At 26.7% G+C, this 11,162-nt stretch overlaps 1 protein-coding gene across 2 annotated transcripts; it reads left to right on the forward strand.

The window, feature by feature from the left end:
* Positions 1–1,217: 1,217 nt before the first annotated feature.
* Positions 1,218–9,774, forward strand: LOC148227627 (very long chain fatty acid elongase AAEL008004-like). Of its 2 annotated transcripts, none has more exons than XM_088202411.1 (6): positions 1,218–1,270; positions 6,498–6,563; positions 6,635–6,825; positions 8,836–8,913; positions 8,977–9,276; positions 9,349–9,774. In XM_088202411.1, the coding sequence occupies exons 2-6, from the start codon at positions 6,506–6,508 to the stop codon at positions 9,646–9,648; spliced, it is 927 nt and encodes a 308-aa protein (XP_088058537.1). In that variant the 5' UTR covers positions 1,218–1,270; positions 6,498–6,505; the 3' UTR covers positions 9,649–9,774. The 2 variants fall into 2 exon arrangements, with proteins under 2 accessions (XP_088058537.1, XP_088058535.1); XM_088202409.1 differs by lacking the exon at positions 1,218–1,270 and adding an exon at positions 3,891–4,056.
* Positions 9,775–11,162: the final 1,388 nt, after the last annotated feature.

The raw sequence follows: 11,162 nt of genomic DNA on the forward strand, positions 1-11,162 counted from the left end.
ATAGTTGCTATGTTCGAACAGGGATGGGATTTTATATGTATGCGGAGCGCGTGTCACCTTAATTATTTATTGGCGATTCGCGTTCTGTACGATATGTTAGTTCGTAGCGTTCTCAAATATGGCCCAATCCAAATAAAGCGAAGTAATCCTTGTTGTTTGTGAGAATTAAAAAAACTGAGATAACTCAAGAGGGAGTATCCGTATTTTTACCCGAGTGACTCTTTGCTAGGAGCTTTGGGATATAATTCATTTCATTTTTGACGTAGTGTCTACTAAATATAGCACTTTTTAAAGTTCATAATAGGTTTCGAGTAATCGAGTGTAAGTGCTTGGTGACTTTTGAATGCGAGCTTAATCGTGCCATAGACTCTTGGGTCTAAAGAGTCGGGATTGCGTCCTTCATTCTTGTCCGCTGCGGCCAGCTTCTCAGAGAGATGTTTTCGGCGATGCGGTGTGCACCATAACTGTTTTTTTTATTGATTTTTTAAATGATTATCTGTATTAATTTTTATTTATTTGGGAAAACAAGTCATGATTTATAAAAAATAAATAAAAAATAAAATAGAAGTAGATATCGTAGCTCAAAACTTAGTTGTGCATTTTGCGAAATAAACGTTCCTTATTATTATTAATAGGTTCACTAATTTCCAAAGCTTAAATCAATAACTTGTCATTTCTGCTTCCTGCTAATTTCAAATTTAATTATTTTGTGTATAATATATACAATACTTGCTTAGTCAATGTACGAAATTAAAACATTGAAGGTCTTTACTTGAGTACATTTTTACTCATTAAATCAGCATCATGTGTGAATTTTAATTAAATCTAATACACGTATGCATTATTATGTAAAATTCAGCGGTCGTATACCGACGAATATGTCAATCGAATATTAACTCGATTTTTTCTAAGGAGTGTTTGACACAATATACATTTGAATAAAAGTTTCTAGCTTGATAAATTTTTGTGAGATGATAGTTTATTAAAGAAATATTATTCATTAGAATATTATATAATATTTTTGACAAGGTACATGTAAAATACAGTATCTATACATTTTTTTTGTCGTACAAACATAATGAATATTTAATTCACGTGAAAAAATCGTCAGGTAAAATGTCAATGTTAGCGTGATTGATTTTTTTTGTGAAATGTTTGTTTTTCATGCGAGGTACAATATCATATTTATATACGACACAACTGCAATGATCGATTTGCAGTCATTAAACACGAACAGCACAGAATAGTCTGTTGAATGGTTAAAATATTGGTAAATATTTTAAGTGTTTTTTATTTAATTTATATAATATACCAAGGTAAAGAGTGATATACTATATATGTACATTGAAACATATACAAACATAAAAAAATAATAGAAACTACGGATAGTGAGAAGGTACATAGCATATAATAAGAATAATACAATACAAGAAAAACATGAAAAAACTGCAAAAACTCTGAAATGATGTTTTTTGAGAATATTTCATTATTATAGATAATATATTTAATCAAATACATATACGATTATTTGCATTTCTAATGGTATGTAAAACTATTGAGTCTATCTATTCTATTTTACTAATTACGTCGAAGGTTAATATTGTATCATTGGTGAATTAACATTATTTTTATTGCATTATTTATAAAATAATGTTTTTATTGTCATTTCGCATTGACGTAAATAACAATTCTATTAGCATTATAACATAAAACATTTTGATTAAAAGTGTGCAAAAAACTGTCGCCAGATTCAAGCTTATGTTTTATTTATTAATAAAAGGGAGCCTAATATTTTGCCAAATAATTATATGTGTAGTCAAACGGAATATAAAAGTGCTTACTTATAGATATTAATATTTAATAGCTCAATGTTAATTAAAAATAAATATTTAACTGTTTTCAATAGAAAAATGTTTTAAGCTTCTGATTTAATATATTTTAATGATAGATTTATTTAAAAATATTTTGAATAAAAGCAACCCTTATACATTTTTGATTTTTAAAAACAATATAAATAGCGCGTATGTTAGTTTAATATAAGTGTATTATTTTGTATTGGTAATTTATTTTATTAATTTATTTAGATAATATAGCTAATTTTAACACTAAGCAAATTATACCTAAACATACATATAATATATATAGAATATATAATTTTGCGGATTATCTTAGGAATATTATTATACAAACTTACACCTCCGTACAGTATTCCCCTGGCCGTACTCATTTTCTTATACCTTAACTTGTCTCTATTTCTAGTGTAAAATATATGTACATCTTTATTTCTTATAAAATATTTAAAATACTCTAGTAACATATTATTTTCATAACTAGTAAATCTTTTTATATTTAAAACTACTCTCATTGCCCATTTTTTTAATTTTTGCAACATCATTTTATCTAATTTATTAAATACTCCTAAATATTTTATATTATCAACTATTTCGATAATAGAGTTGTCTATAACTATTTTTATATTATTATCTAACACATTTTTATAACGAACATCGAAACGTCGGATAAAGTGATGAGCAGGAAAATCTCGATTTGAGGACTTTTGTATATTTTTTGCTGACGTTTCGTCCTTCGATGTTAGGATCATTGTCTGGGATATTATCTCATTTGATGCATATATATATATATATATATATATATATATATATATATATATATTTATTCGAGATTTTCCTGCTCATCACTTTAGCCGACGTTTCGACCTCTGGTGTTCGGGTCATCGTCTGTCATGTATGATTAATTTTATTTCCTCTGACGCAAAAAATCTGCATTTGAAAACATACCCCATATCAAGCATTTATTTTTATTTTTATCCATATCAAGATGATAATGATCAATCTCATTAAATATTTCTGCCGACTTTCTATGCCAACGTTTCGACCTCCGATGTTGGGGTCATCATCTTGGCCATAGTCTTGATCTTATATTTTAGCTGCTTTGATTTTAATCTTGAGCTTGTGAACTGTTATTTTTTTTCTTGCATTGGTTAAAGAATAACTAAAAAACTCTTATGTATTTTTGATTAGTTTCAATGTATTTGTATTTTTATTAAATTTATTAAATCCTATTTTAGCTTGGTTTTAAACAGATATTATATAAGTGTGTTTAAAATGAGTTTTGTGTTGTCTCTTTTATTTATAGGGTTTTAACAGCTTTCTTTTTATTACTTACAATGAAATTTTCAATTTAAGTCAACGTTGTGGTTGCAATATTTTATTGGTGGTCCTCAACCAAAGTGTGATTTTCATGTTCTATTTGTGTTTTAGAAACCATGTGTCTAATGTAAATATTTCGATCAGCTTCTAAGGATTCATTAGAGTTTGTCTCTTCCATTATTCGTTGAAAAGATTTGGAAATAGTTTATAAAACAAAATACATTACGGTACTAGAGCACAGTATATTCCTATATCTTTAGCTGACGTTTCGACTACTGTTGTTAGGGTTATTTTTATGTTGAGAAATTATTATTAGGTGTAAATTATTTGTGTAAGCTATAATAATTGTACACTGAAAAAAATGGTTGACAACTGAGTATTTTTTAATAATAAAAATAGGTAGAACATCTTAGATTTTTTTTAGACACTTTTTAAAATGTGAAATTTTCATAACATATAAAAACCCATAGCATTATTAAGTAATTTAGATAAATAACACTTCTAAAAAGCTATTTTTTAATGCGATTATAGTATTAAAATAATATTATTTAAAAATGAAATATTATAAAAATATTCATTTATTTTTATATAACAATTGAAACATTTATTTGTTTATTATTTTATGCCGAGCATCCACTCTGTATACTGCGTCCATATTTTACTGATTTTCGCGGACTGACAAATTGAAGCGCTCTAAAGATTCGTTCGCAACGGAAGTGTAGTAAACGGACAATGTGATTGCCGGTGTTAGTTCTCAGGTGTCTTCCACGCAGGTGTGATGGATGCAGCGTGCTGAAAACAGCATCAAAGCTTACCACCTTAGTTAATTTGTGACACTCGATCGACTGCTGAACAAGTTAACAGTTAAATCGATTAATTTAAACTTGTGAGTAGCTAAATATTTTACTACCATTATATAATTAAAAAATGAAGTGATAAAAATAAAATCGTAATTATAATAAACTTGTGTAATTTGAGATAAAATTGTGTGGTTAACGTATGTTTTAACTAATCTGACATACATGATTACAACATCTTTAATTTATCACTTTATAATTACGAATAAAAGTGCGACAGAAATACAATAAAATTATTCAATGATGAAGAGGCAATTGTTTTTATTGCCTTAATATAATGTTTTTATTTATTAATATTACTAAATAATTAAATGCTCGTGTTAAAATAAATTTTATTTATATATTTACATAGCATTTTAAAGTTAAAGTTAACTGGTGTGGTTAAATTAATTAATATAATATGCGATTTAATGTAATATTTTATTTAAAATTTACGATCACAAATATAATATTTTTAAATTTAATAATCGAGATTATTTAATACAATTTTGGTATATGTGTACTATATATAGATGCAATACAATAATATAAAATATTTATTATACTATTTTAGTTAAAGATAATATTATATTAATTGCGTACTATTCAAAGATGTTTTGTGGTTAAATTTTAAGTTCCCGCATTTATTATGGCAATTTATTACTAATAAAAATAGTTAGAAGGAAGTCATAGAACATTTAATTACTATTTTATTACAATTAAGTGTGTGTGTTTATAACATTTTTTGTGATATATATTAACTTAATACATTAGTATGTATGAATATTAAAAAAAACAACTTCAAATAAAAATAAATCATATATTTGTTATATTGAGCAAACATTTTCTTAGCTTTCGATATCGATGTTAAATAATCAAGGTTGAGATTTAGTACTGTGGTACAAATTTTAATCAGTGCGAGTTAAATATAAATGTATTTGTATGAAATATATATTTATTATACTATAAAATATGATAATTAATTTAATACAGTTTTTACGCTTAAGTTCCAATGAAATGTAAACCATTTGACAATATTCACAGTGAATAATATGAATGTAAAATTATATTTAGTATATATTAATTTAAATTTCTGTTCTAAATATGTGTCTGTAATTACCTAGTAATTAATTTAGATATACTTTATATTATGAATATAATTTAATTAACATTATGATTCTTCTAGTTATAAAAAGCATTTGCGAATCAATTCAATTTGCATTAGAGATTTCTCTTAGATCGCATTTTTTTATCTGCATATATATATAAACTATAATTGTAGTTCCATAAAAAAAATCTGATCAAAGAATCGAGTTGTAATAAAACACAGCACTTAAACCATCGTTTTGGCAGATTGACCTAAATCTACTTAGTAAAATCGCGATATTTTTTATTGTTAGCTGAACATATTTTTTAGTTAGAAAACTTTTAGTTCGAGTAAAATATGTTACAAAACGAAGCCCATCCGCTTTACATGAATAAGTACAATGAACCAAAACCTTGAACTTGCATATTGATTTTTTCATCTTATTGTAAACAAAGTATGTTAACGTGTTCATGATTTATAACAAGCTGTGGTAACTGTCCATAATTTATATTTGTTTGGGTCATTTTTTTCAGATAGTTTTTTTCTTCGTGGTTTAGATTTGTGAAAGTTCGTTAAAATTTAATACAGCCATTTCGTATTATATTTAGGGGGCCGCATCGAGTCTTTGCGGATTTTCGACGCGTGATACTTTTCCGTAGAGATTTGGCTTAATGATGGGATGACAGATGATGTAGACATTCAGTCAATGGAAGAATTAGGTTTCTGCTTTGAAGCATGTGTCTAGCGGACACGGGCGAAATTTCTCTTTTTCTATACGATTTCTGCGCGAAAATTTCACATGCTAATCGATGTATAGTATTTTTGTGTGCCACCTTTATGCTAATATTATACATAAAAATTAATTTTGTCAGGTTTCACACATTATTTTTAAATAAATATTTAGTGGTACTTCCTAATTGTTAAACCTAAATACAATTGTTTGATACATACAAAAAATACAACACAGTGGATCCGCAAAACAGGTTTATAGCATAAAAAATTAGATCAACGCCTTTGTCTTTGAAAGTGAATTCGATCAACTTTTTTGGCATTTACTGAGCCAAAAATTTAACACACTTTTCTGTTGATTAACTTAAAAAATATAATCGATAAAATCTTGATCTAAATACATATTTAAACTGCGGTACTGGTGCGTGAATTACAAAACTGTGATGTGTGACGATGTGAATAATTTTGGCTATTATTAGAAAAGTCTTAGCCGAAATTTCTCATTTATATTCGCCGATCTTTTATTCATCTCGAGAACGGTTAACTAGAAAGCAATAGTTATCACACTTTTAAGTTAGATCTGATTTAGGAATTATTGCACTCGAGTATACAGTTAGAATCTCCGAACGGTATAAAAATGTTAAATAACAATAAAAATGTAAATTTTATTTTCAGATTTAACCATGACTTCCATTTTACATTCGCTAAAGGATAATTACAAAGATTGGCAAGTAGGAAAAAGTGAGTTTCATAATATTTTGATTTGCGTATATATGTATATATATTAAAATATTAAATAATCATTTTTTTAGGTGCTGAAGTAGACGCATGGTTTCTAATGGATGGTCCCGGTATAATACTGGCGATATTAGCCGTATATTTAACATTTGTATTAAAAGTAGGACCATCCATTATGAAGAACAGACCAGCTATGGAATTAAAGAAAACGATAATAGTGTACAATGGTCTACAAGTATTATTTTCAATGTATCTTGTATATAGGGTAAATATACGATTTTTTTAATTTTTATGGTATAAAAAGTGTTTCTAAAAAGAAAAAAATTATGACCGATACAAATATAAAGACATAGAAGTAAATATTTTTTAAGGATAATTATAAATTAAAACTATGTACTATTTAGTATTTTTTCATCCAACTTAAGGGATAGTTACAATAATTTTAAATATTTAATCATTATAAGATTAAGTTAAATTAACATTGACAAAATAAATAATAAAATTAAACAATATTGAAAATATTAATAATAATCTATAATATAAAGTTTTAATTTAAATTTAATAAAAACGTTGATTAGTTTTGTCTATAAAATATATTATGTCAATTTTGAAAAATTTCTCAAATTATAGCTATAACATTAATTTAATAAAAACGTTGTTTAGTTTTGAAACTAAAATTATTGTGTTAATTAAAAAATGCGTAAAGTATAAACCAGAAATTTACTTTCTTTACAATATAACCTGCATATGTTATTGTCATTTAAAGTTTATAATTATATATTTATTATATATGAGTTTCTCAATTTTTTAAACATACAATATACTTATTAGATTCTAAAATACTGTACTTTACCTATTAAGTTTAATTAAAAATAACATTTAAAAAAAAATGAAGGTAATAAATAAATCTTGCTTGAGAAATATTTCTTAAATAAAATATTTATCAAAAACAAAATTGGCACTAAATGGTCATTAACCCTTACATATTTTTGCGGGCCATTTTGAAATTTATTAATGTGTGAGAGGCCATATTTTTAAAAATAATATAGTTCAATAAATTCAAATGATAAACAGCCTTAAATTATACTAAATAACCATATTATTAGGCGCAAGGTTTATGGCACCTTTAGGTGCCCAATGAGTACTGGCGATTTTATTAGTGACATTTATAGATGCCACCCGCGGTGAAAGGGTTATCACAAATGGTCATCGCAACATTACCGAAACTATTCTCACTATATTTATATTTAAGTTAGGTTAATATGTGATTAAGTAAAAAAAATATAGTCTAGCAAAGCATATTATTATTATCTATTTAAATATCAGCATTCAGTGGGAATATAACTATCATTCAATATTAAATCAGAAAATTCATTATAAAAACAGATTATTTACATTCCATTAACTCTAATTACTGACCATTCATTAAAATTACTAATCAATATCATAATAAATTATTGAGCAAATAAATAGAGGTCATGATTTTTATATTTTATATTTACAACCCAGAAATGTCCTTCCATGATATTTTTCATACAAATTATTGACAGGTTTTATTGACGTATTCATTTTCAATATATAAATACGTCAGTAACCTTTGTAACTATACTAATGGAAATACAATAATAAGTATTAAATTTAATTATGTATTATGAATAAACTATATGTTTTATTCTTATATAAAAAGCTTTTGATTATTAAATTTTTATTTTATTATTTAACTCTTATTTATGATTTAATTGATAGAATAAAGTAATATAAAAATTAAATTACTAGTGACACCTATTGGAAAAAATAATAAGTAAATACATTTTAGCAGAGTTATAATCCTACTAATAGAAAGTTATAAATTTATTGAATTTAAATAATAGCTTCACTAAATTAGATTTAAAATTATTTTTAGACATTTTCTTTAAAATAAAGAAAAATATATGTAAAACATTAAATTTATTGATATTGCGAATATGGTAATATATTTAATAATTAAAAAGAATTTTAATTTTATATCTATATTTGAGATTTTTTGTACCTATTAGGTACGACCTAGCTCAAATTGAATTGTTCATCACGAAATTAATCCACGAGATTAGGAAAATCTAGGAAAACCGAGATTTTGATGATTGAATGAAATTATAGACATATAATTATAGCTAATTCTGATTTTACAGATGCGATAAAAATTGAAAAACATAATGGTTTATATGGGATTCAATTCCCAGAAGCGATAAAATCAAAAAACACTAATTTATAATAAAAATATTGTTTTTGTTTTCAGTGTTCTCTCATAGAGTTTCCATTAAAATCTATGTTTTCATCAGCTTGCAGCCAAAAACTTAATAAATCTCCAAAAAACGTACGTATTACTAAATATTTTAAGTAATTGATGGTTGTATATAACAATAAAATAAACTTTTAGGTGGAAATAGCTGGATGGTGGTACTTTTTCGCTAAAGTGACGGAACTCTTAGATACAGTTTTCTTTGTGCTGAGGAAAAGATCGCGTCAAATATCTTTCTTGCACGTCTACCATCATTCCAACATGGTGTTCTTCACGTGGTCCTTCTTGAAGTATTCCCCTAGTGTTCAAGGAGGTATGGTAGGAATCTTGAACTCCACTGTGCACGTAGTAATGTACACTTATTATATGATTGCTGCCATGGGACCGAAATATCAAAAATACATTTGGTGGAAGAAATACATGACCATTATGCAACTCGTTAGTATAACAGATACATTTTAATATTTTTTATCAATGATGTATAGCTATTTAGAACCAATGTCGTTACAGGTGCAATTCTGTATCATTATCACATACCTGATTCTGCTCTTGTGTACAAACTGCGGACAATCGCGCGGAGTGTCTTACTTCTTCATATTGAACGCTATGGGATTCTTGATTTTGTTTGCCGATTTTTATAGAAAGTCATACGAAGGGGGTAACAAACACGCGAGCAACAAGACCGTGGCCGGAAGACCGATACTGGAAGATAAAGTCGTTACTAAACCATACGAGAATGGTGCTTATGCCCAAATATCAAGAGATGCTGAACTTCTAAGCCAAGACACAAATCTGAGAAAACGGGAATGATCAAAATATATTTGAATACATCGAGAAGCTCTAAGTTATAGTTAATTTTGTATGATATATTTATATAGAGTTAAAATTATGTATTTATTAATGGTATACAATGTAATAAATGTAAATTATTTCTTATATGGATTTTTTTTATTTTTACAATATGTATTGAGTTTTAACATATGTTATGAAAATATTTTATTTATGAATTTAATCAATGGTGTATGTGCCATTTAAATTTATGATCTACTTTCATTTTTTTAGTAGCTGAAAGATTCAATTATTGAAAGTTTTTTGTGAGAAACTGTTCAAGTGGTTTTGGCAGGACTTTAAACCTGATTCTGAAAATCTACGAGGAGCTCTATATAGCCATGGGCTAAAACTATGTGCCCAATTTTATCATCCATTAAAACACGAGGTCTACTATTGTTATAATTGATCAGAATATTTATTATATTGACAAACTTTTGCCCTTTCTCTAAGAAAGACTCTATAGATATAGTAATATATAGTATGCGAACATATCCTACGAAGTTTTTGTTTTCTTACAAGTGTCTCTGGATACAATATATAGTAAGCAAACAGGTTTTTGATCTCATTTGATAAATTATTTTTTAAATTAAATTTACTTCAAGGGATGCTAAAAATGCAGTTACATTTTAATTAGATTTAAAAAGGTTTCGTCACGTAGTTTATTATTGGACGTATAACAAATTTGAATCATTTTAATTTACTTAATGCGCTTGTAGCTTTCTCTGCATCTTGTGAGCTCCAGTCGCTCGCGAAGATCGGGTTGAACACTAGATTTCGTTATCTGGATTAAGATTGACGTGAAGTGGGAAGCGGCGGTTTCCTCAGTCTCGACCGACGCTCACGTAGCTTCGCTTGTTGCAAGTTTAGCTCAATTCTCATGTAATCTAAATGCAAGTTAATGATGTGCACGATGTATGTGTTTATATACGTTGATATAAAAGAGTTTTTTTTAACGCGTGCACTAATTGTAATGATTTTGAGTCAGAATAATATTTGTTTATCTTAGTCATCTTTACATGACCATTGGAGTCTAAACAGGTACTTATCATACCAAATCATACCTGTTGGCAATACAATTCTTGTCTGCATAACAGAGTCGTAAAGACTGATAACATTTTGGATTATTGCAAATTTGCGACAAGTGTTTCATCATGGTCAATGCGTATTTGCGTCAAGTGTTTTCTAAACAATAGTATATTTTAGATGGCTCATTCTTTTAAAAAATATGACAAAATACAATTATTCAAGTAATGTGAAAATCTAAAATATTTGTCTTATAGTGATATGTTTATAGAATAAAATAATGAAGTTTATATAGCTGCAAAAAGTGAAAAAGTTATTCCATGACAACAGCTACAGCTAACAGTATTGTGCAATATATTTTGTTCAATATTAAAAAAAATAAACAACACTTTAGGTTTATTAATTATTAAAACTAAGATGTATTATATTTTTTCGATGCAATAAGATTTGATGTAGTCTTTATGAATGAA

This window comes from Plectrocnemia conspersa, unplaced genomic scaffold, assembly GCF_051122295.1.
Source record: "Plectrocnemia conspersa isolate PC_06_02 unplaced genomic scaffold, ASM5112229v1 ptg000013l, whole genome shotgun sequence".
NCBI lineage: Eukaryota > Metazoa > Arthropoda > Insecta > Trichoptera > Polycentropodidae > Plectrocnemia > Plectrocnemia conspersa.

What these genes read in the sequence shown, in the direction of transcription:
- LOC148227627 (XM_088202411.1), top strand. Translation starts at nt 6,506, where the DNA reads ATGACTTCCATTTTACATTCGCTAAAGGATAATTACAAAGATTGGCAA. An exon ending in AGATTGGCAAGTAGGAAAAA is followed by an intron (nt 6,564 to 6,634) that starts GTGAGTTTCATA and finishes TCATTTTTTTAG; the next exon opens with GTGCTGAAGTAGACGCATGG. An exon ending in ACATGACCATTATGCAACTC is followed by an intron (nt 9,277 to 9,348) that starts GTTAGTATAACA and finishes ATGTCGTTACAG; the next exon opens with GTGCAATTCTGTATCATTAT.